Below are 27721 nucleotides of genomic sequence, written 5' to 3'. Positions count from 1 at the left end.
TACTTGATTACATACGTTTCAAAAGATAGGCAACTAGTTGCTCCTGTGTGTGCACCTTCACTTGATTGAATACGTTTAAAAAAATAGGAAAGTAGTTGATCCTGTGTGTAGACCTGCACTTGGTTGAATACGTTTAAATGATAGGAAACCAGTTTCATCAACTTAGCAGGCGTTCAAGGTCGCGGATCAACTGGTTTATTGGAGTGGAAGGGCAAACTTTCTCTCAGCCGATGGTGGAGTCTACTCTCTCCAACTGGTTCTGCTAAAAACAGTCTGTTTTCAGTGTCGCTTTCGACCGGTACACCGGGTCTATCCGTGATGTTAAGTGCGCTTTTCCTCTTTTTAGCCGTAACTACAGTTGCATCAGGTAATTGCAGTAATTATTTCACTTGTTACGGCCACGAGCACTCTGATATAGGCTAGCTTTTCCTTTTATATTTTCATATCAATCCATAGTTGGGGTATGGAATAATTTGTTTGAAAAAATTTCATTTGGAGTGAATTATCAATATAGAGTATAGATGAATAGGCTATGCCTGCAAATGCAAGCTTGAGTGTGGTTGTAAATTATAATAGCTAATATCGGGGCGGCACCGAGCTTCGCTCGTTATTATTTATTTATTGATAAAAAGAACACAGTCATTTCTTTAAAATGATTGGGGAAGGACTAACAGGCACAGCCCAAAACTCTTTCTTCCCTAAAAAAATAAAAAATAAATATTTCAAAAAGTAGAGTTTTTTCCATAACTTGAATTCAGGTCCAATTTTCAGTCCAAACATTTACATTTTTGGACTCAAAATTGTGTACGAATTATCATTTAAGTTACGTATTAGCATAACCTTTAGACTGTGTATTCCAAATTAAGGTTTGAAGCAGTTTTGGGCAAATGCCTGTTGTTTTAACCTGAATTGTATTTGCATATGAATAAATAAATAAATAAATAAAAAGGAACATACCTGTCAAATTTCATGAAAATCTATTACCGCGTTTTGCCGTGAATGCGCAACATATAAACATATAAACATTCAAACATTAAGAGAAATGCTAAACCGTCGACTTGAATCTTAGACCTCACTTCGCTCGGTCAATGGATATTATTATGAAAAATTATTAGAATTGAAGGAAGAGACATTGAAAAATTTGCAGATAAATAGCCTACCGTAGTGGAATATTATAAAAAATCAAAAAAAGATTTTATAAATGAAGTTGAAATAATCCTAAAAGGGTACTGAGATTTTTTATTTTTCTTTCTATTTAGATTAAGAATATTATTCTTAATCTGTTATTGTACTGTTTTTTGGATGAATAAAATCTTTTTCATTTCATATAAATTATAACAGCTAGTTTCAGTGTTCAGACCATCTTCAGGTTATAAAATAAATTTCAAAAAATGTATTCAATTTTTTTGAAGATGGTGTGAACACTGAAACTAGTTGTTTGAACTTATATTCTTAATCTATTTCTTTCAAAGGGTTCTATAATTTCTATTTTATAGTTATAGGGAACCAGTTGATCAACTAGAGGCGTGAGTGTCCCGTTATTGTACTTGATTACATACGTTTAAAAGATAGGAAACTAGTTGATCCTGTGTGTGCACCAGTGCTTGATTACATACGTTTCAAAAGATAAGAAACTAGTTGATCCTTTGTGTGCACCTGTACTTGATTACATACGTTTTAAAAGATGGGAAACTAGTTGATCCTGTGTGTGCACCAGTGCTTGATTACATACGTTTCAAAAGATAGGAAACTAGTTGATCCTGTGTGTGCACCACTTGATTGAATACGTTTAAAAAAATAGGAAACTAGTTGATCCTGTGTGTGCACCTTCACTTGATTGAATACGTTTCCTATACGATAGGAAACCAGTTTCATCAACTTAGCGGGCGTTCAAGGTCGCGGTTCAACTGGTTTATTGGAGTGGAAGGGCAAACTTTCTCTTAGCCGATGGTGGAGTCTACTCTCTCCAACTGGTTCTGCTAAAAACAGTCTGTTTTCAGTGTCGCTTCCGACCGGTACACCGGGTCTATCCGTGATGTTAAGTGCGCTTTTCCTCTTTTTAGCCGTAACTACAGTTGCATCAGGTAGGCCTAATTGCAGTAATTATTCCACTTGTTACGGTCACGAGCACTCTGATATAGGCTAGCTTTTCCTTTTATATTTTCATATCAATCCATAGTTGGAGTATGGAATAATTTGTTTGAAAAAATTTCATTTGGAGTGAATTATAACTATATAGAGTAGAGATGAATAGGCCATGCCTGCAAAGGCAAGCTTGAGTGTGGTTGTAAATTATAATAGCTAATATCGGGGCACAGCCAAAAACTCTTTCTTCACCGAATTTTGATTTATACACTATAAATATTTCAAAAAGTAGAGTTTTTTCCATAACTTGAAATCAGGTCCAATTTTCAGTCCAAACATTTCAAAACAGAAAAGTTCTAATTGACCGAGCGAAGTGAGGTCGAATATTCAAGTCGACGGTTTGGCATTTCTCTTTTTATTAATGTCTATATGTTTAAATGTTTATATGTTGCGCATTTACGGCAAAACGCGGTAATAGATTTTCATGAAATTTGACAGGTATGTTCCTTTCTAAATTGCGCGTCGACGTATAAACAAGGTTTTTGGAAATTTTGCATTTCAAGGATAATATAAAAGGAAAAAGGAGCCTCCTTCATACGCCAATATTAGAGTAAAAATCAGACTATAGAATTATTCATCACAAATCAGCTGTTAAGTTGACTATAATACTACCCGTTCAAAAATATCGAACATCTTGAAAATGTATCTTTCCATCAACGTTGTAGACAGTTGCAGCCAGACCTGATACTGTAACAGCGCTCATACTCACATTCCGGGACGACACGTCACGGTACGATAGGACAGAAAGCTTTATGTTTATTTGGGATTTTTTCTAGACATTTTAAATTGATAAATTATTTATTAATTTTTGAGAAAACATAACAACAGGTCAATGAGCGCGAGGTCTACTGTTCACAGAACTACTAGTATAATTAGGGAGACACCGGGTTGAACTCGGGCTGTCCTGTTGCCAGTATGTCTTGAAGAAGATTAGCTTTTGATGTGAGCATTTTTGATACACCAACCCCAACAGCCATTAGCCGTTTTCACACCGATATCTCGCCGACACGACATACAGACAGGATTTACTCTGATGGACAGTATATAAGAGGAGGCTGCGGTTTATAACTGCGCGAGGTCTACTGTTCGAAGAACTACTAGTTTAGATTGTTTACAAACGAAATTGAATAACAAAAAATAACACTCACTAATCACTTGAAACTGAAAAATAATGATTACTTTGAAAATTATGATATACTCCAATTTAGAATGATAATACCATGTCATGTCAACAAATCAGATTTTTTTGATCAAGTCGATTAAAATTTCTAGATAATTTTCTCGTGAGATAAGCTGATTGATTGCAAATAGTTCAACAGCTGAACATAATTCTGTCTCTCTTCCACACAGGCACTCGCATCTTCTGTTATCGACAGACGACGAAATTATCATGTGTTTTCAAAGAATGAATTATCATTATCCTTTACATGTCCTCCAGCGAGTTTTCCCAGGGATGAGACCTAGTGCAATCGAATTTTTATATCATAAAACTACTGTCTGTTCCAAATTTCGTGAAAATCGTTAGAGCCGTTTTCGAGATCCGTTGGAAATAAACAACCATTTAAATAACCAAATATAAAAGAATATACAGGAATTGCTCTCTTAATATAATAGGATATTATATAAATATTCAATCCCTAAACAGACAATAGTCTTTAGTTTTATTTATGACTAGCTGGCCCGGCGAACTTTTTACCGCCTAATAGTTTAATGCATCTCATGACAAACTTTAGCTGGATGCACACCTGAGGAGGCGCGATGCGGCATTTTATTTAAAGATAAATTTACAACTGTAAAATAAATAATTTACTAAAAATCAATTAATTCTGAACACCAAAGACAGCAGAATTATTCGATTCAAAACAATGTCTTTAGAGCATTATTGTTGGGAATCTAAAATCAAACTTTGCATAGATGGGGTGGAGCTCCTGAAATTTTTACAGATATTGGACTTGTGGCAGTTGATATAGCTTATCAATGACTATTTTAGGTATGAATTTGATCAAAATTGTTGGACTTTTCTGGACTCAGGGGACCTTGAAACGTATAGAAATTTAGAAATTGGGGTACCTTAATTTTTTTCGGAAAGCAATACTTTCCTTACCTTATGGTAATAGGGCAAGGAAAGTAAAAAGTTGACAAACTGCAAAATTGCAAGTTTATCAGTTTAGTAGTTGAAATTAACGTGATGAGGTGTCATTTGTGAATTTCCCATTTCCCATCCCCCGTTCATGTTTAAGCCGGTTCTTTCCCTCAATGTACATTCGTATCATAGATTAGATATAATATTATAATCTCCCAACGTTAATAGACAGAACTAACTTTGTCTACCAACTTTGATAATCTCCTACATAATTTCCAAAAATATTGATCAAACAACTTTCCCTAGTATATAATTATATTTCATAGATTTCAAGCTATCTGCAGTTTGCACTTGAATTTGTAAATATTTTTGAAAAAACATTTTGCCTCCAATTATGTGCTATTTTCGCTCTCTCTTATAACTGGACTGATTAATGTGAAATTTCGCATATAGATCATAATATTTACTCATGATGGTTGTAGGCCTATTTTATTGACCGAGCGAAGTGGGGTCTAAGATTCAAGTCGACGGTTTGGCATTTCTCTTAATTTTCAAATGTTTATACATTGCGTATTTACGGCGAAATGCGGTAATAGATTTTCATGAAATTTGACAGGTATGTTCCTCTTTTAATTGCGCGTCGACGTATATGCAAGGTTTTTGGAAATTTTGCATTTCAAGGATAATATAAAAGGAAAAAGGAGCCTCCTTCATACGCCAATTAATATTAGAGTAAAAATCAGACTATAGAATTATTCATCATAAATCAGCTGACAAGTGAATACACAGATGTGTGGAGAAGCCAGTCTATTGCTGTATTTCCATAAGGTCTATAGTTTCAATCAGGTACTTGTGGATGAGAATACTGCGTGAGGTCTACTGTTCACAGAGCTACTAGTATTCTTCAAGTTATCAGCGGAGCCATGGGTTATATCTTATCTGTTCTGTTAGTTGATGATTAATATTACTATACGGTACTGTATATAAATATAAATATAATTAATAAAGTTGATTAATAAAATGAATCATCAAAAATTTGATGATTCTCCAAAAAATAGATAATTTTTTAAGTTCTGAATGAAATGGATAATCAGTGGTTGGGAGGAAATGTGACAGGCCTATTCCACTTCACTTACTGATCCTAGCGAGAGGTAGCAACAAAAAAGTCAATTATTCAACAGAAAATCAATTAAATCTATATGAAGATATAATTTTCTTATTGATCACATATCAGAGAAGTCTATCATCTTTATTTTTTTCCAGCTAGAGGGTCTAATTACATTGAAATAGCCATTGAAGAGTAGCAGCAACGGAAAAACTGGTAGAGAAAAGCTTAATGTAGTTGTCTTTTAACACGCTAGATAACGCTGTCTGACTTTTGTATCAAATATATGATACAGATGACGTGATACTGTATCATGTAAAACAGCAACGTGCAACAAAAGCATTTGATACTAAAGTTGCAATACATAATTGGGCCCAAATTAATGTACTTTCGTCGAGGTGATTTCTGGTAACAGCCGTGGAAGATGTCTCAATTTCTTCTTTAGGACTATAGTGAGGTCCACGTTATATTGGTAGTGGAGAAAGATAGAATAACAGCGCTGCTAATTGTCTGTCCTGCCACTGCCCTCTATAGCAAAGGATGGCTGAAACCGGTGTAATATAATATAAACTATTGATATAAAATGAATTAATTATTGATTGAAATGATCAATTATATTCTATTCGTCAAGAAAACGTATTTTTCAATGATTAAATAATAAATTTTCTTAATTGAGAATAAATATGTTTTCTTATGTTATGTTTTCTTAATTAATTATATTCTACTTTGTTAAAGATTTGGCTATGTTGCAGAGCTAGAAAAGGAGCACCATCTTCTTTCACGAATGACAGACAAAGATAGCCACAGCAATGTTAATCAAATACTGACATTATTATAAGGTGGACCCAGTGGCGTAACGTTTCCAAACCGGGCCCCCCCCCGTAAAAAAATTCCGGGCCCCTCTTCTAAAATCGTACCATTTTTCTCCGCAGCCCCCTTCTCCCTTAATCCCAAGCATTAAACTCTAATGTGAACGTACATCTTTCATAGCTTACAATATAATAATTATTATTACGAGTAGATTTGAACAATGATTGTTTTTCTTTCTTGCCTTATTCATTATTTTCTACTTGTATTCTCTTGATATTAATTTATAACCAGACTGATAACATTGTTCTATTGCATATTTCTTCTTACACAATGAGTGAAACCTGTCATTTTCCACAATAAAACTTCTGCTTTTTCAACAAAAGGTTACTTCCATGATTATTTAATTTTTCTTTTTAAAGTATGCAATGTATAATTATCATTTCGGGCCCCCTAGACCGGGTATTTTTTTTAATTACCCGGCCCCCTAGACCGGGTAATTTTATTTTTTCAGAAAACCTATATTAGCCTACATATTATCCGGGCCCTAGCCCGGGCCCCCCCGCGCCGCGGGGGCAGCGGGGTGTACTTTACGCCACTGGGTGGACCCCACTATAGTATAATGAGAAACGCAATAATGATAAATTTAAATTACAGACAAACACCTCGAAAACAAGATGGCCGCCAAATTCTCAGTGTATTGTTATATTACTTGTATTTTGATAACCGTCTTAGATATATTTCATCGTATTTTGCACGAAAATATTTGGAAAACCTTCCTCTACTGAGTTAATCAAATACTTATTGATTATATTCTTATATATAAAGGCTTCTTTTAAAACGTATATTCAGGAAAGTGTCTAATTAAAAAGTTGACAAACTGAATACTTGACCTACTGGAATTTTGAAGAATTTTAAATAGGCCTCATAACCCTATAACCATCCTCGGTAAATCAAGAATCTGTACGCAAAATTTCAAGCTAAGGCTGTGCAAAGACTAAAAATAAACTTTCTACTGGTGATATTTTTTAATGTTTTTCGATTTGTATATCATCAAGCTATCAAAATGAAAAATTTTTCTCAGGAAAACATTTTTTTCCGATCATCACTTTTTGAGATATAAGCGCCTGAAGTTTAAATTTTTGGGACAGAACCAGAACATATCAAATTTGGTAAGAGATAACTCCATGAAATTTAGAGGATAAATTCTTCATGGTATTGTTGATTTAATAAAACATAAATTTTCTAAAAATATCAATTTCTGAGAAAGTTATTCTATTCACAAAAAATGACCAAAATTAACTCAACAAAAAATTTTTTTTGGTTATTTTTAGAAAATTGAATAACTTCCTCAAAAATTGGTATTTTCAATTTTTTCTGTTTTATTCAATCAACAATACCATGAAGAATTTATCCTCTAAATCTCATGGAGTTACCTCTTACCGAATTTGAAATGTTCTGTCCCAAAAATTTAAACTTTAGGCGCTCATATCTCAAAAAGTGATGATCGGAAAAAACATGTTTTTCTGAGAAAACTTTTTCATTTTGATAGCTTGAAGGAATACAAATCGAAAAAAATTGGAAAATATCACCACTAGAAAGTTTATTTTTAGCCTTTGCATAGCCTTAATCAGGCCCAGTTCAGACGTGTTGATGCACCTTTCGTGAATTTCCTATTCCGCATGTGTATAAACCAGTTCTCTCCTCCATTAGCCTCCTATATTATACAGTAGATGGATTGGATAATATTGTCGTTTTCAGATCAATTCAGCCACTTGGAGATTCCATAATATCAATATTATAAATAATACAATTTTCTAAAGGTTTATCTCATTCCACTCACATTAAATATACAGTCTATAACCAGTGACGAGTTATATTTCATGCATTTTCCATCAAAGTAGTGTTGAAAATTTGATGAAAAATCTCAAAAAGCTGTACTGTTTTTACTTGTGGTTCCCATACACGAGTTGCATTAATTTGTGTGTAATATGCCAAGCGGAGTATGACTGATAGTTTCATAACCAATCTCTTTACGTAATGTACTTCAGATGAACCTGTGGCTGTATCCTGTAGGTAAGAGAAAGCCCATGACGTAATCTGCACACTTAGCTCAAGCGACTCAGAAATATCGTATTGATTTTGGCTCACAAATCTTTCCAATGTATAATTACTTGGTTACCACGCAGTAGGCCTATTTTGTCTAGATCACATGACCCCATTGAAGATGAATGAATATAATTGGAAAAATAATTTAAAAAACTTTATCTATATATATAAAAGCGAAATGGCACTCACTCACTGACTGACTGACTGACTGACTCACTCACTCACTCGCAGAACTAAAAATCTACCGGACCAAAAACGTTCAAATTTGGTAGGTATGTTCAGTTGGCCCTTTAGAGGCGCACTAAGAAATCTTTTGGCAATATTTTAACTCTAACGGTGGTTTTCAAGGGTTTAAAGTTCGTCTTTTAGCATGTATATTCTTCTTATTCCAATCTCTTAATTATAATTATTGAAAAATGTCCATACCATATGTTACCATAGAACTATAATCTAGAGAGAGTATCTCTTCGAAACAGTTGTTAACTGGTAACTAAATTAATAATTTTGTCAGGTTGGCATTAAGTTGAGTTGACTTTGTTAGGTTGGCACCAAGTTGAAGATTGAAATGCATTTTTCCAGTACCTCCTAAATACTAATTTATCCAGTTAGCCAAAATTAGCGTTTTCTCAGCTTTTCTGACTTTCCTCGCCTTTTTCAATAATTGATGGAATTATATTTAAAAAAATTCAGTACACAGGTTTAGCTGAGGTGGAAGAATTTTGTTCGCCAAAGATACGCCGATATAGTAACAGGTGTTTTTCGAGATCAAATTGACATAATACGTTCAAATTCGGTACAGAGGTTCCGCTGAGGTCAACATGCAGGCGAGCGAAGCGAGCCCGCTGATCTCATTTTTGGACAATCCAGTCGGGGTCCAGAATTCGGTACAGAGGTTCCGCTAAGGTCTACATGCAGGCGAGCGAAGCGAGTCCGCTGATCTCATTTTTGGACGATCCAGTCGGGGGTCCAGCCTGACGGCTAGTATTATAATATGAACTATAAAATAATAATATTATGATAGTATCAAGTGACCTGGCTGGCTCAGGTCTGGTGGTAGGCTCAACTCACATTTACGCGACTCAGGTCGAGAAGAGACTCGACTCTAGTCGAGAGCATGTGTTTTCAAATGGTGACACTCAGACCAGTCGACTCTAGTCTCCGCAACTGTCACCATTTGAAAACACATGCTCTCGACTAGAGTCGAGTCTCTTCTCGACCTGAGTCGCGTAAATGTGAGTTGAGCCTCAGAGTTTTCAGGTCGCAACTGATCAATTTCAGGGCCTCTGACATGACCTAACGACTGCTTTTTAGGCAGCCGGGACCGACATATTTAACGTGTCCATCCGAAACACGGGAGTGGCTCGAGAGAAATCTATTATGAAATGTCATATCTTTTCCATTATTACAATTTGGTATATTCCTCATTATATAGGATTATAGAATAAAAAAATATATATGGAATGAAAATAAGAAACATCACTGGAATAAAAAAGGGGAAAAATAAAATATATAATATATAGGATCATAGATTAGGAAATATCATATATAGGATGAAAATAAAAAACAACTAGAATAATAAATAGGGGGAAATAATGATTAAAAACTGTTTATATTAATCTAATGTTTTAAACTCAATTATAGTACTGTTGTCCAATTATTTATTATTATTTTATTTGTTGCAAAGTCTTGTTGGGGGAATTCCACTCAATCAATTTTGTTATTTTATACTGTTTTATGTAAAATGTAATTTCTATCTTGATAAGAATCAAATATACAGTACATGTATTGTTATAAGTGGAAATAAACAAATTGAATTGAATCTAAAAGTACAATAAAAAATTATTTGAGATACTAAACGGATACCGTACACCCTAATAATATAAAGAGTAAGATGAATATTGGAACACTAACTACAATGACTTGCCTATATGGTCTAAACTATAGCTATAATCACATAGTATCACAGAATAAAGAACAAAATACCATAGGCTATATTGTTCTTTCTCTGTACTATATACGGTACTGTACTATACTTATATATACGGTACCGGTAACTATAGACAACTGTATACACACTAGACCACAGTATAGTTATATTGCCACACTAACGCTTTTGTGCTTGGTACTCCTATTACGAAAATGTTGGAGCATCGATTTTATGTTCAGCTCTATCAACGTTAGTAGACAATAGCTCTGTCTACTAACTTTGCAGCTCTATCTTATCACTTCAGTTGAATACCTACTTACTAGTACCTATAACCTAACTTCAAGTTGTCAGTTGTCATTCAGCCAAGTGAACTAGGCTTACATCAGCATTATAAGTTATCAAAATATTGTAAACATCTTCACCCATTGGCAGAATTTATTGGTTATTAGACTTATCGGTATTTTTTATTGAATCAATCAAGTGGCTCAAATTATAATTCCGAATACCGTAGTCTAAAGTTTGAAGAAATTTGAATTCATTATAATTAAACACCAAAGTAATTAAACACGTCATAAGCTTCTCCGATCTTCAATGGCAAGTAGGTTTTGAGACTCAGTTTTTTGTAACTTTAAAAATTATAATATAAATATAAACAATTCAGGATTTGTAGGTCTTTGGATTATTAGCCTGACGATAATAATTTAAAGTTACAAGTCAGGTAATGCTTGTTTTTCAGAATTTTATTTTGTGCTCGTTATACTTGTTGATAGTTTACCTATGGACTATTCATTTATGTAATGTAATTTAGACTGCACTTTACTTTTAGATCTATTATAGGTTCCTTATTTCAGTTTATTATTTTTAGTAGAATTATAAATTTAAGTTTGTTACCTCATCTATTTTTCTACAAAAAATAATTTTTTACGGTAATGAGTATGGGCAATATAAATTTCTAAAGAGTGAAACTCTATTCACTGCATAGTTATTTTGTCATGAATATCATTGTATCTTATTTGGTGACCACGTAGTAGGCCTATTTTGTCTAGATCACATGACCTCATTGAAAATAAATGAATATAATTGGAAAAATAATTTAAAAAACTTTATCTATATATATAAAAGCGAAATGGCACTCACTCACTGACTGACTGACTGACTGACTCACTCACTCACTCGCAGAACTAAAATCTACCGGACCAAAAACGTTCAAATTTGGTAGGTATGTTCAGTTGGCCCTTTAGAGGCGCACTAAGAAATCTTTTGGCAATATTTTAACTCTAACGGTGGTTTTCAAGGGTTTAAAGTTCGTCTTTTAGCATGTATATTCTTCTTATTCCTATCTCTTAATTATAATTATTGATAAATGTCCATACCATATTATGTTACCATAGAACTATAATCTAGAGAGAGTATCTCTTCGAAACAGTTGTTAACTGGTAACTAAATTAATAATTTTGTCAGGTTGGCATTAAGTTGAGTTGACTTTGTTAGGTTGGCACCAAGTTGAAGATTGAAATGCATTTTTCCAGTACCTCCTAAATACTAATTTATCCAGTTAGCCAAAATTAGCGTTTTCTCAGCTTTTCTGACTTTCCTCGCCTTTTTCAATAATTGATGGAATTATATTTAAAAAAATTCAGTACACAGGTTTAGCTGAGGTGGAAGAATTTTGTTCGCCAAAGATACGCCGATATAGTAACAGGTGTTTTTCGAGATCAAATTGACATAATACGTTCAAATTCGGTACAGAGGTTCCGCTGAGGTCAACATGCAGGCGAGCGAAGCGAGCCCGCTGATCTCATTTTTGGACAATCCAGTCGGGGTCCAGAATTCGGTACAGAGGTTCCGCTAAGGTCTACATGCAGGCGAGCGAAGCGAGTCCGCTGATCTCATTTTTGGACGATCCAGTCGGGGTCCAGGGGCGGAGCCCCCTGGCTAGACGGATATGGCGAGCAAAGCGAGCCTGACGGCTAGTATTATAATATGAACTATAAAATAATAATATTATAATAGTATCAAGTGACCTGGCTGGCTCAGGTCTGGTGGTAGGCTCAACTCACATTTACGCGACTCAAGTCGAGAAGAGACTCGACTCTAGTCGAGAGCATGTGTTTTCAAATGGTGACACTCAGACCAGTCGACTCTAGTCTCCGCAACTGTCACCATTTGAAAACACATGCTCTCGACTAGAGTCGAGTCTCTTCTCGACCTGAGTCGCGTAAATGTGAGTTGAGCCTCAGAGTTTTCAGGTCGCAACTGATCAATTTCAGGGCCTCTGACATGACCTAACGACTGCTTTTTAGGCAGCCGGGACCGACATATTTAACGTGTCCATCCGAAACACGGGAGTGGCTCGAGAGAAATCTATTATGTAATGTCATATCTTCTCCATTATTACAGTTTGGTATATTCCACATTATATAGGATCATGAATAAAAAAAAATATATAAGATGAAAATAAAAAAAAAACAAATAGAATTAAAAAAAAAAAAAATAGAGGAGGAATGATGATTACTACTGTTTATATTTATTCTACTTATTTAAACTCAATAATATTTCATTTCAATTATAGTACTGTTGTCCAATTATTTATTATTATTTTATTTGTTGCAAAGTCTTATTGGGGGAATTCCACTCAATCAATTTTGTTATTTTATACTGTTTTATGTAAAATGTAATTTCTATCTTGATAAGAATCAAATCTACAGTACATGTATTGTTATGAGTGGAAATAAACAAATTGAATTGAATTTAAAAGTACAATAAAAAATTATTCGAGATACTAAACGGATACCCTACATCCTAATAATATAAAGAGTAAGATGAATATTGGAACACTAACTACAATGACTTGCCTATATGGACTAAACTATAGCTATAATCACATAGTATCACAGAATAAAGAACATAATACCATAGGCTATATTGTTCTTTCTCTGTACTATATACGGTACTGTACTATACTTATATATACGGTACCGGTAACTATAGACAACTGTATACACACTAGACCACAGTATAGTTATATTGCCACACTAACGCTTTTGTGCTTGGTACTCCTATTACGAAAATGTTGGAGCATCGATTTTATGTTCAGCTCTATCAACGTTAGTAGACAATAGCTCTGTCTACTAGCTTTGCAGCTCTATCTTATCACTTCAGTTGAATACCTACCTACTATTACCTATATAACCTAACTTTAAGTTGTCAGTTGTCATTCGGCCAAGCGAACTAGGCTTACATCAGCATTATAAGTTATCAAAATATTGTAAACATCATCACCCATCATGACAGAATTTATTGGTTATTAGACTTATCGGTATATTGTATAGAAAGTTATAAATAAATCAAATTTCAATTCCAAATAAAGTAGTGAGTCTAAAGTTTGAAGAAATTCGAATTTATTATAATTGAACACCAAAGTAATTAATTAAACACGTCATAAGCTTCTCCGATCTTCAATGGCAAGTAGGTTTTGAAACTCAGTTTTTTGTAACTTTAAAAAATATAATATGAATATAAACAATTCAGGATTTGTAGGTCTTTGGATTATTAGCCTGACGATAATAATTTAAAGTTACAAAGTCAGGTAATGCTTGTTTTTCATAAATGTATTTTTTGTGCTTGTTATACTTATTGATAGTTTACCTATGGACTATTCATTCTATTCATTTATGTAATGTAATTTAGGCTGCACTATACTTTTAGATCTATTATAGGTTCCTTATTTCAGTTTATTATTTTTAGTAGAATTATAAATTTAAGTTTGTTACCTCATCAATTTTTCTACAAAAAAATTTTTTTTACGGTAATGAGTATGGGCAATATAAATTTCTGTGAAACTCTATTCACTGCATAGTTATTTTGTCATGAATATCATTGTATCTTATTTGGTAATTTAAGCTTGGCTTAAAAAGTCATAGCTACAATATCTCTAAACAAAATTATAATATAATATATAATAATTATTGTTCCAAAATATAATTAGAATTATTTTGGGTTGATTCTGTTGATGTATGTGGTTATCCTCTACTGTTACTATACAAGATTACCTACTTATAATATTTTAGAAGATTACTTACTACTACATTAGATTTTATATTGATTATAGCCTATAATTATGATTTTTTGTATAGCAACTGCAGTCTCCTCTATATCAGAAGTCACTTTGTTTCTTCTTTTCCGCTGCTGAGGGTGATGCACACAAAATCTCCATGAACTCCAGGCTTGTATGTGGATAATTAGAAGGATGATAATGAGAGATAAGAGTTAACCTATAGCTTAAGGTGGTCTATGAACCACTGGAAAGCGATTTTTAAACTCTCAAATAATACTCAGAGAAGTCGGATCTTTAGGTGGCTATTATTTTTAAGCTTTTAAATAATATTCAGATGAGTCAGATCTTTAAGTGGTCACTCTCACATCACCATTGACATTATCATTACAATTATAGGTAACGTAATGAATTACGAGTACCTAGTATAGGCAATTTTTTTTCAATATATCAATACTGTTCTGTAATTTCAAAAGAGCTAAGATAATTATTTAAATTATCCTGTTTGAAGTCCTAGGCTATATTAATATAACCACACACGTGAACTAAACAACCACTCATTATTATATCAGGCCAAATTATTGTGAACAACTGGAATCTACATCAACAATCTACACACCATATCAATATAATACAACAATTATTACTTAGTGTAGAAAACTGACAACATCTATGTGTTTTTATTTCATCATGGAACGTTTCTACAACATCGACCACAACTCAGTTGAAATTATTACTTAATTATATTTTTTTAGAGAAAACTTCAGTTCAAGTTATCAATATTCAGTATTGTTTGAGTCGGAAGAGTTGATAAAATTTCTTAGGAAAGCTGTCAGTTCTAATTGAATCTCATCAAAGCAGCCTGCTACTTCGTCATTTTTAATGTTGTAGTACGTAACGTACCATAGTAATTTATATTATTCCCCATTCATGATAATATTCCACTACGGTAGGTTATTTATCTGCAAATTTTTCAATGTCTCTTCCTTCAATATTAGATTATTTCAACTTTATTTATAAAATCTTTTTTTGATTTTTTATAATATTCCACTACGGTAGGCTGTTTATCTGCACATTTTTCAATGTTTCTTCCTTCAATATTAGATTATTTCAACTTTATTTATAAAATCTTTTTTGATTTTTTATAATATTCCACTACGGTATACTAAGCTATGCATCTGCAAATTTTCAATGTTTCTTCCTTCAATATTAGATTATTTCAACTTTATTTATAAAATCTTTTTTGATTTTTTATAATATTCCACTACGGTATTCTAAGCTATGTATCTGCAAATTTTCAATGTTTCTTCCTTCAATATTAGATTATTTCAACTTTATTTATAAAACCTTTTTTTGATTTTCTATAATATTCCACTACGGTAGGCTATTTATCTGCAAATTTTTCAATGTTTCTTTCTCCAATATTATAGGTATTATAGTTTTCTTTCTTCTAGATTATTTATAGCTTGTTGTTCCTGATATAACATGCCCAATAATTGGCAAAAGACTTATTCATTTGATAATTTTGGAAATTTGATTCCATAACAGTAACTTAAAATGTCGTTTTTTTTCTTACAGAGTACTGCAATGAAGCATGATAATAAAGATAATTTATTTGATTATTTTCGAAATTTTATTCCATTACATTAACTTAAAATGTCATTTTTTGTACAAAGTAGCCTACTGCAATGAAGGATGGTAATTATATTTTGACAATTCATCTGATGATTTGTCAAATTACTTTCATTAAATTTGTTTCCACTGCTTTGTCTAAACAGGATACTGGAAAAAACCTGGGATTATTATGGAAAATTTTGCGGCCATTTTTCTAATGTACCTAAACTAACATAATCAAAAGAATGACAATGTATGATATCGTTTATACTGTACACACGCAATCAATCTCCCTCAGTTATGTAATGTCATGACATTTAATATTTGCGCCATTAAAGTCTAGTCGGTCTTTATAATACGGATACCGCATGCTTGGATCACAGATTTATGAGTTTGTCTTCACAGAGTCATATTCGGTTTTTAGCTTGTCATGATCGTTAGTATGTCACAGCAAGGACTTGTATACTGTGTGATAACTTTTGCGTTTCTTTTGTTACCAGCTAAATCGCAGGACCCACAGGCTTTCTATGACAAATTCAAGGTGGCCATTGAAGACATAGCTGATAATTTAGATCCTGACGCATTTGTGGTGAGTAGGAAATATTTGAAAGTAAACCCTAATTTTAAAAAATCATTATTGTAGGATCTTATATTTCAAAATAAGAATCCTAATTCACTTCATAAGCTTCCGTTTATTTTCATTAAGATAACATTATTATTTGAGCCCATTTTAATGTTTACTTTTGCCAGATTTGTTATTTCAACGAATACTATATTTTAAACACATGATGATGAAATCACGTATTTCATTGTATTTACCATACATTAGAGTTCAATCATACTGGATAATAACTTGCAATAGTTATTTGTGCAACTAGTGTGCAAAGTGACAGTTTGCTGCACCGAAAGAAACGTTTACGCCCGAGCCGTAGGCGAGGGCGGAATGGCTTCTTGAGTGCAGCAGACGAACTTTGCTCACGTATTTCACATTAAACTTTTCCTACAGTTACCATTGAATATGAGAGGTGGTTGATTAATTAATGATTATAGGTAAAATGATGGCTGAAATCCATCAAATGTTTGTGTGTGTGATGCTGTTATTAATAACAACCTTAACTTAATTCATTTAAAAATTAATAATCCAATTGAAGTTGAAAATTCTCAGCCAAAGTTCTCATTTTTATTCATTCAAGAATCAGAAAAAATACAGATAAAACAAAAAATTCACATTCAAAATAGACGCCTACAGCTTGTTGGCTGAACCGAGCTGCAAAATGGCTGAACACAACAAGATGGCTGAACCGACAAGCGCGCGACCTAGCGGGAAGAATCGTACCTAAGTTTGTTTCATCCAGCTAAAAATTACTGAAACATGATTCAGAAATTTAGACTTTTGCTCAAATTACCGAGAAAAATGCTCGATGTGAACTGAGAAATATTTATAAAAATAACATAAACAACAGAGAATATTTATTGTAGTATTGTTATGTTTTTTATTATTTCTTTTTATATGAATATCGAATGGTAATCATTTAACATCAAAATTCGAGTTTTATAATATATATTTGCTACTTTTCTCATTTCTTGCAGTTGAAATAATAATTATCAATAGAAAAGAACTATTATTTATTATTAAATGATGAGAATTCGTAAATAATGATTATCTAGTTATGATTTAGATGAACATTAATCTTGTTTTGGATTTCTAGATTAGGATTTTATCATAAATGTAGGGTAGCCATTGAAATGATTCTTATCTAAATCTAACCACAGTCATTGTTACCAACTTAATTTTTGTTTTTGTGCACTAATCCTCCATATAACCCACCAACTATTTTGTGTTGCCATGTTGCAAATCTGGAGTGCAGAAAAATATTTTCCCGCACTAGAGCGGAAAAGTGAATCTTTGCGTTCTGTAATCAGTGCAGGAATTGTCACTTTTCAAGGTAACTGTAGGAAAAATAAATTATTTCCTACATTATTATTTATTCTGTAATTTTGTATTGTGATTATACGTGTAATAATTATTTGTTGAATTCAGCCTGCATATTGCAGATTGGATATCTGCCTGTAATGTCTGCAACTACATCTACATATTGCAGATTATCAAGCTTTCAGAATGTTTAGGATACCGTTCGATATTTGTCGAAATATATAACTTACATTTAATTAACATTTATTTAACTTATATTTAATTTTTCTCCAATCTTGTCTTTCATCACGAACTGCTTATTAAATCTATTAAATCACTTTTTTGCTATTAAATAGGACGAATAGCATTCAAATTTCTTCAATAAATGAATTTATTCACCTACTAAATACAGCTGTATTCAATTTTTATTATGTGAACAGTAGGCTTAAATACTACACCATTAGTAAGGTGGTACTCTATACTCAAGAGTACTAAAAATTAGGTCACATTGTTTTGGGTAGGTATTTCATACAACGACGTGGAGTCATCTATTTAAGTAAATGAGCAATTTTTGTTGTTGGTTATCCATCTTGTTTCCACTATTATTATTACTATTAAATTTTATAAAACTTTAAAGTGAAAAAGCACTTTTTCACTTTGAAGTTTTATAAAATTTAATAGTAATAAGCAATTTTGTTTACTTACTGACTGGAGTAATCCAATAGGCACGGTTTAAAATCGACGCTAGCCGTTGAAAAATAAGGCACAACTCCAGTCAGTAAGTGAACTAAATTGCTTATTTATTTGAATAAAAATTGACTGCACGTCATTGTATGAAACTCATACATTAAACATAATATTAAACAAATATTAGTATTATACTATAACAATCATTATAGCCTACATTGAACATAAACATATCCATCTATTTTATTATCTATGACAAACTGCCAGTAATAATCCGTTTTTGAAAGTGTTTTTAGTGTTGTTAACAATAGTTAAAAAAACGGACATAAACATACGTTGAAAGTTGTTCCTATTAACCGTGTGTTAAAACATTGCAGCTCGGAATGGATCAAGAAACCATCATTTTTTAAAATTAGGCATTGAGTTTTTCTCGGCATAATTACCCAGGTAGTGAATAGTTACATATATCATTATCATCATCATCATCATCATCATCTGCCAATTTCTAAGCACTCTTGGTACTTCTCAATCTAACCACCTCAAAACTTAATGAAAATATTGTTTCCAGGCTACTGTGAAATACGCAAATGTTGAGGCAGATGTGGGTAACGAACTCACTCCAAAAGATACCAAAGTACAGCCAAATGTAGAATGGAATGCTAAACCAGACAAATTCTACACACTTCTTATGTCAGGTAATTCTTAATTTTATTAAACAACTTTTTCAATTTTTGATGAAAATGATTTATTCTGGCCTATATCATATCTGAATTTTCATTTCAATGAAGATTAATAATTCTAGGCATTATTATAACTGCATTTTCTCATGAATAAATTTAATTCTAATTTCATAGATGAATTTTCATTTTATCCACTTATTATACAATCAGGTACTGTACCAATGCATTTTTTCATAACATCTTCTCTGTCAGAATAATTAATTTCTCTATACTGAGGTCCCCGTTTTAATGGCAGTATTATTTGATTAACATTGGTGCTGCTATCCTAGTCCTTTATTCGACAAAGTTTTGATGCTGCTATCCTAGTCTATTATTTGACAAAGTTTTGATGCTGCAATCCTTGTCTATTACTTGACAGTTGATATTCATTTCTAGTTCCGCAATGTTGCCAGATATCAACAGAATATTTAATCCACTATTATTTTGTGAATATTTGTTTCAGCCATGGAAGTTCATTATTTAATCATTGAAAAATAGATTTTCTTAACAAATGAAATATAACTGTTCATTTTTAACAAGAATGATTAGTTGATATTACATAAAATATACTGGTATCAACTATATTCTAATAGAAGGCAGTTGATACACAGACTCTGCTCCTCTATCTTTCTCCACTGCTATTATAACGTTGACTCCACTAGTGCCGAATACTATAATTGGAATAAATTATTATAATATTGAATAGTACCTAGCTATATAATTATTGAAATAATTTCAACCCTGCTGTCAGGTATGTTGTAGAATTGTTTCATTCAGCTCTTCTGATTTTTTATTCAAATTTTCATGAAATAGCCTGAATTTTATGAATAGCAATTAAGCCTACAACCAGTAGAAATCATTAAAATTGGGTACCGTATAAGAAAATTCATAGGAGACCGTTTTGTTTTGGCTAGAGAATTGGGGATAACCAGCCATATATAGCACTAGAAAAATGTTTTACCCATGTAACATGAGTTGATAATCTTCATCATCCATTGATCAGTTGAATGAAAAAGACTAAGAAGTTGTCAAAAAAACACTGATTTCAAAATCAGTGGTTTTTTGACAACTTCTTAGTCTTTTTCATTCAATATGAATAATTACCACAATATCAACTTCTCAACTACACATTGATCAGTTGTTGAAAATTCTTATACATTTCAATATTTTAGATTATTTTAGTCTGGCACATTTTGTTTCAAGAATATCTTACCGTCAACAACCACCCATTCTTATTCAATATCCTTATAGATTAATAATTGATTGTTGACATATTTTGAGGAAGTCATATAGTTTATGAAAGAGTTCTCCTAGAAATAGAAAGAAAAATAAAAATCTTAGAACCCTTTTTGAAAAATTTAATCACAACATGTTTCGGACATTGATGCCATTTTCATTTACAGAAAAGAGATAAAGAGTTCTCCTCTTTATCAATCCTTAAGAATTAATAAGCCTCTCAGTTTTGTATGTGTTTAAAATTGAAAATGGATGAATTTACAGATCCCGATGCACCAAGCAGAAAAGATCCTCGCTTCAGGGAATGGCAGCATTGGCTGATTGTCAACATTCCCGGCAATGATATCAGTAAAGGAGAATCGCTCACTGATTACATTGGACCCGGCCCTCCCAAGGGAACTGGTAAATAATGCATTTATTCATGTATATCTTGAAGAAACTACAATGTTTGAGGGGAAAAACAGGCATATTTTTCCCTTGTTAAAATTGAAAACTCTCGTTTGAAAGTTAGACATAGAAGTTTCATTTTCAACAGAATTATTATCACAAGTGTATCATCATGGAAAAAACATCCTTCTCTCAAAAAATTATTCTATACTTTGTGTCCTATAGTAGTGGATGAGAAAACTGAGTGAGTTCTGCTGTTCACAGAACTACTAGTTAATGATTCTTATGAGAAATAGATTCTCATAATATAATGGGAGAATACTCTAGTATTGGTTGTAGGCCAAAGACCTTGAAGATGCATAGACTCACATGCAGCGCTAGTGTCGTACTTGGAATTGAAATCCGCCAATGAGGGGGCAACCCATAAGATTATTACATACCAATGCCACCAATGCCTTTGTGATCTATAGTATTATAAATATATTTATATAATATCTCGTGCTAAAATACCCCAATGGCGGCCTTCAATTTCAAGTAAGAGCTATCATTGGGAAGGCATAGGCATTGTGGATCTATATCTCTTCAAGGTCTTTGTTGTAGGCTATAATCAGTTTCTGGTAGCATGATCTTGTAATGCTCATATAGATACAAGATTTATACAAAATATTTAATTAAATAATAATATAATTTTTTGATTAATTCTTCAATTTCTTATTCTCAATTTTTTAATTTTCCAATTCTTAGTTTTTTTGTTCTTCTTTGCAGGTCTCCATCGCTATATTTTCCTCATCTTTGAACAGCCTGATAAAATCAAGTTTGATGAGCAATATAAAGGCGTTTCGTGAGTATTTTATTCAAATTTTCGCCTAGTACAAATTGTTAGATATCTTTGAATTCTCACATACAATAACACCATATACCTACTCTTCCAAAAGGCATTCACAAATTTCATTCGAATACCTGAATGCTAAATTTCATTTCATTTCTATTATGCTATAGTACTGTGAGCTATGACGATAGGATTTTCAATATTATCCTTCATTGACAATATCTGGGTTTGGTATTGTTTAAAAGGAAGAATATTGCAATTTTCCCATTTTTTAACTTGCTGGCTCCAACAGTTCTTAACTATGTTCCATTCTTTCTTCGGTGATTATTTCCCACACATAAAATTATCTCTATACCTCTCGAATTACCTGTGTATGAATTAAACTGTGAGTAAAATTTTTGTAAAGGTAACTTTAAATTGTAGATTGCATGGTTTGGTTGTATGTAAGTGAAGATACTAGCATTTCAATATCATTGGATAGGGGCTACTGATGACATAACAAGTATTCTTCATTATTATATTAATATCGGGACACCAAGCTTCGCTCGTTATTTTTATTTATTGATAAACAGAAGACAATTCTCTAAAATGATCGTTTCTATATTCTACAGCTGCCTATACGTCATCTTATGAATTTCGGGGATGTGATATTTTGATTTTTCACAAACTCACTTTTATACTATCCACAGCTGTTTCAGCCAAGGACGAATTATCCTTTTAATGTCGTTCAGCGAGTTTTCCCAAGGATGAGACCTAGAGCAATCGAATCTTTATATCATAAACCTACTATTTTATTTCATAAATATACTTTATATCATAAAATACTTTATATCATAAACCTACTAAATTCCCATTAGGGAACTTTGGACTATATACGGCGAGGTGGAACTACCCTTGGGTCTCCTCACCATTCAAAGCCATACGCTAATAATAATAATAAACCTACTATTTTCCAAATTTCGTGGATATCGTTAGAGCCGTTTTTGAGATCCGTTAAACATGAATAACCAGATATAAAAATAGCCAGATATAAAATAACCAGATATATAAATACAGAAATTGCTCGCTTAATATAATAGGATTGAATAGGCTACTGATGATATAACAAGTATTCTTTATTATTATATTATAAAATAGTAATTAAAGTTTATTATTCATTAGCATTTGAATAAATGCAATCCCTCATTAATATTCATAAAGATATTATGATGGTCATAATAATGTGCCATCTTCAAATCTTCATGAGCTCTGATATATTATGTGTTTGGAATAACCAATATGAATAAATCTTATAGCCAAATAGGATTAACTCCTAAAAGTAACATGGAAAATCACCAGTTTTCAATTTGAAATCATGTCCTACCCTTCAAAAAAAGCACGGTACTGTACTCAAAATACTAGCATTATAATATCATTAGATAGGCTACTGATGATATAACAAGTATTCTTCTCTATTATATCATAAAATAGTAATTAAAGTTTATCATTCATTAGCATTTGAATAAATGCAATCCCTCATTAATATTCATATATAAAGATATTATGATGGTCATAATAATGTATCATCTTCAAATCTTCATGAGCTCTGATATAAAATGATGTGTTTGGAATAACCAATAAAAATAAATATTATAGCCAAATAGGATAAACTCCTGAAAGTAACATAGAAAATCTCCAGTTTTTAATTTGAAATCATGTTCTACCCATTCAAAAAAACCTACAATTGGTGAAAATAATTCAAATTGATCAACACAAATTTCATTAATCTTTTATTAAAAAAAAACTCTGTCATCATAATCATTCATAAAAAATTACCATAATTCATATCAAGCTCTGTGTGTGTTACGAATCATGAATATTATTCTGTAATGATCATGTTACAGGAGTATGGGAAGCAGAAAGAATTTCAAAACCAGAGATTTTGTTGAGAAATATGGTTTACCACCGGCAAAATTCGGAAATTATTATGAAGCTCAGTGGGATACTAGTGTTGGATCTTAAAACATCAAGGATATAACAATAATAACGTTCATGCTTTTGGAAATAAAACTACTACTCATGAATAAAAAAATGATGAACAAATAAGAGGACATGTAGTAGATGCTAGCTGGTAGAGATAAATAAAGTGACTCAAACCTGAAAATTACTAGTTGGTTTTATTTGAAGACTAATAAATAAATGGGGACGAGAATAAATGAGGACAAATGATTACAAAAAACATGAATGAAGTACCTTTAATTCATTACCTCTCCAGTCTATCATCTCCTTCCAATTAACATTTTTTCCTGAGGGTGATACTCGCATAAGCTTCAGACTTGTGCGTATGTAATAGAAAGGATGATGTGCGATAAGAGTGCAGGTACAGATTCAAGTGGGTTCCACTTAATTTATACTCATACCTTAATATTTTGGTGAATTTAGACTCATAATAAGAAAAAATGAAATATTTCATATAAATATAAAGAAAATAAAAATCTCAGTACCCTTTTTTTGAAATATTTTATCACTACATGTTTCGGACATTTATGCCATTTTCAAGTGATATGAAGCTTCAAGTGGGCTTCATATCACCTGAAAATCGCATAAATGTCCGAAACATGTAGTGATAAAATATTTCAAAAAAAGGGTACTGAGATTTTTATTTTCTTTATATTTATATTACAAGTAGCCCTATAAAGAAAAGAGATAGAAATATTTCATAATATGAAATTCAGATTTCATAATAATACTGTAAGTACGGTATATAAGAAACATCATAAAGACCATATCTATGATATTACTTTTTGTAACAAATCACAAACATGTCTCACAAACTCAAAAAAGATAGCCTGGAATAATCATAGAAAATATAATTTATTGCATATTGTTATGAAATCACTTTATTTATATGGGCTACTTTATTTAAATAAAAACAATATAAAACATGTAGTACCCTTTCATTGAAACATTTTAAAGTTTTTATTAATTCATATAATTTATTTCATAAATCCCTATTGCTATGCTATGGAGAGCGGAATTGTCTCCAAGAGAAAGCTTTATATTATTATGGAATCGACATTATGAAGAAAAATATTTTTGAAAATAAAATTCATTCAGTCTAAATTACCATTCAAGGCCTACATAAAATTTAAAAGATTAGGGAACTCATTATATAAACAAATTGATAGCATTTCCTATCAAAATACAGGAATAGGTACAAAAACCTCATCCATATCAATTTATGAAATCAATAGAAAACTTTCAAATAAAATTGTGTAGAATTCAATGGAACTAAACATATATGAAATGCAATACCCACATTTAGCCTACAATAGTACAATAGAAGATAAATGCTTTATTAGTTTCGGCATTGGAGAAGTAAAAATACCTGAAATCACCCAATTTTCATCCATGAAGGATTGATGTCATAGAAATACACATTCAATCATTTTTTATTTATTATTATTAAACGAAAATCCAAATAAATGCTGTAATTCACTCCGAAGACTCCTGCTACTGCAAATATTAACAACAGGGTAAGCTAGATGGAAATTCAATGAGCGCTACTATTCAAACATTATTTGTCAGCCCGGGAATCGAACCCAGTAGCCTACCTCCTAATTGCCGTCAGGAATGCTTACCCTTACACAAAACTAACAATCTCTCCATTCGCGTTCCGGTAAACATTTGCGCAGGCGCGGCTACCGCTATTTACATATGCATTGTGGTGTTGATGGTTTTTGGTGACATGGTTATGATAACCTATCGTTTCAATGAAGTTAGTTAATAATGAAGTTAGTTAGTTACTTAGAAATCATAACCATGTCACCAAAAACCATCAACACCACAATGCACATGTAAATAGCGGTAGCCGCGCCTGCGCAAATGTTTACCGGAACGCGAATGGAGTTACGGTTACCGTAACTGTAGCCACAGCGTATAATTATAGTGCCCGCGTATGGGTCAGTAAAAAAATCCTACCAATGAGTTCCAATGAAACTATTCACACTTAGCCTGACTGAGCGAGTATGAATAGTTCCATAAGAATACATGGGGAAGATATTCTCACTGAACCGGTAACGGACACTGATACTGATAATTGGGAGTGCACCCCAATAAACTTGAAGAGTCATTCATCATTATACGTACACATTTAAAATTTATTTAACTGTAAACATTTATGTATATAAAATGTATTTATGTGATGTACATACATGTTTAAACATGGAAAATTTTCCTATGTATCGTAATCAATTTCATGTAGCAACTAAACAAAACGACGAGAAAATTATTCAGAATATGTGATGCGTATAAAATATTAGGACTTTTCTGTGTAGTTGAGAAGAATATTGTGGTAATTATTCATATTAAATAAAAATACTAAGAAATTGTCAAAAACCACAGATTTATTGATACCGGAACTTAGAAAGACCGGTTTCGGTTGTTACACCATTGTCAATCTCTCATAAACTGCCAATCTCTGATAATAATATTGTCAATCTCTTGAGTTTATCAGAGATTGACAATGGTGTAACAACCGAAACCGGTCTTTCTAAGTATCAATAAATCTGTGGTTTTTGTCAATTTCTTAGTATTCTTATTTAAAATATTAGAAGTTTACTTTACAGTTGTGTTGTGAGTGATGTTGTGGAACTTTTCCATAATGAAAACACAAGGAATCAATATTTTATGTTTTCCTTGAATTGGGTTTCTTTACATATCATCTGTTCCAAATCATCCATGAAGATCTCAGCTAGTAGAGGAGATATGCATGAACCCATTGCTAAAGCCATTTTCTTGTTGGTACAAATTGTTGTTGAATTTGAAGAGATTCTGATTTACACAAATTTGTAGAAGGTTTTTTATTCTGTTGCATATAGAAATAGAAAGAAAAATAAAAATCTTAGTACCCTTTTTGAAATATTTAATCACAACATGTTTCGGACATTGATGCCATTTTCAAGTGAAAAAATACTAAGATTTTTATTTTTATTTCTATTTGTACTTTTTCACTATTAAAATTAAACTCGAATTAAAAAAAACACTTATGGAGTTAAAATGCACTTACATTGGTAGTGACGATCGTTTCGACCTGTTGTTGGTCATCCAACAACTGTTGGATTAAATTGTTGTAAGTGCATTTTCACTCCATAAGTGTTTTTTAAAATTCAGGGTTTTTATGTCTGAAATTGTTTCTTTGTTCAGTGAAGATTTTTCCAGTAGGTTTGAAGCTAATTCTATACTTTCTGAAACTAGTACACTGGTAAAGAGATTCTTTACATCAGATGAAACTAGCTTTCGAGATTTTGGGGCTGGTAATTTTGATAATTTCTTTGCTTATTTGTGTTTTCATATTAGGAGTTATTTTCTTGTAAACAATGTGGTATAACACATGAACAAGACATTGAGTACCTTATCTTTCTATTAGAACTTGTCCTATTATTATTTTATTCAAATCTAATAGATTGTTATGTTGTGTTTTTCCAGGGATAGAGTCCAAAGGAAAAGCTTCAACACAAGGAAATTCATCGATAAATACAAGCTCGGGCCCATTATTGCCGGCAACTATTTTGAGGCACAATGGGACTCGAGCGTTGGCTCCTAATTAGACCCAACATTTTTCAAAAATAGCAGTGAAAAATTGAACAAAAATACAAGAAACACTGCAAATAATAGTCACCAAAAAGCTAGCAACTGCCAAGACAACACTGAATGTGTTAAAGATAAACAAAAAAGTATCAGTGATGATGAGAAGTTTGTGAAAAATTGGAAAACTGATGAAAATAATGAGGACGAAAACAACAATTTAAAGATGGTGATCTTGAGACGAGTGTTGAGAAAATTAGTGAGATAGTAAATCATAATGATAAGGATATTGGAGATAATGAAAGTAATGGAGAAACCAAAAATGATGGTGAGGTAAACAGCAATGAAGATGAAAAAGCTGATAACAAAAAAGATGTAACTGATATCAATGATGAAAAAATTATGCAGAATATGTGATGCGTATTTTTTGTATTTTAGTAACTTTTGAAGCTTTAAAGTACATGATAAATGTGTATTTTTCTTGAAAAGTCATATAAAAATGTGAGTTCATTATTGAATATTAATACAGTTTCTAAATTAAA

General features: G+C 32.1%; 1 protein-coding gene across 10 annotated transcripts; it reads left to right on the top strand.

Moving 5' to 3' along the window:
* The first annotated feature begins 228 nt into the window (after nucleotides 1-228).
* On the top strand, nucleotides 229-27721 carry LOC111047330 (protein D2). Of its 10 annotated transcripts, none has more exons than XM_022333058.2 (6): nucleotides 229-367; nucleotides 16345-16433; nucleotides 19012-19138; nucleotides 20663-20800; nucleotides 21551-21626; nucleotides 27081-27721. In XM_022333058.2, the coding sequence occupies exons 1-6, from the start codon at nucleotides 319-321 to the stop codon at nucleotides 27196-27198; spliced, it is 597 nt and encodes a 198-aa protein (XP_022188750.2). In that variant the 5' UTR covers nucleotides 229-318; the 3' UTR covers nucleotides 27199-27721. The 10 variants fall into 10 exon arrangements, with proteins under 10 accessions (XP_022188750.2, XP_039282522.1, XP_039282519.1 ...); XM_039426588.1 differs by lacking the exon at nucleotides 27081-27721 and adding an exon at nucleotides 23498-23832; XM_039426585.1 differs by lacking the exon at nucleotides 229-367 and adding an exon at nucleotides 1875-2084.

The sequence above is a fragment of the Nilaparvata lugens genome, chromosome 4 (assembly GCF_014356525.2).
Source record: "Nilaparvata lugens isolate BPH chromosome 4, ASM1435652v1, whole genome shotgun sequence".
Classification (NCBI taxonomy): domain Eukaryota; kingdom Metazoa; phylum Arthropoda; class Insecta; order Hemiptera; family Delphacidae; genus Nilaparvata; species Nilaparvata lugens.
The sequence above is the reverse complement of the archived record's forward strand: the minus strand, read 5'-3'. Positions and strand labels throughout refer to the sequence as shown.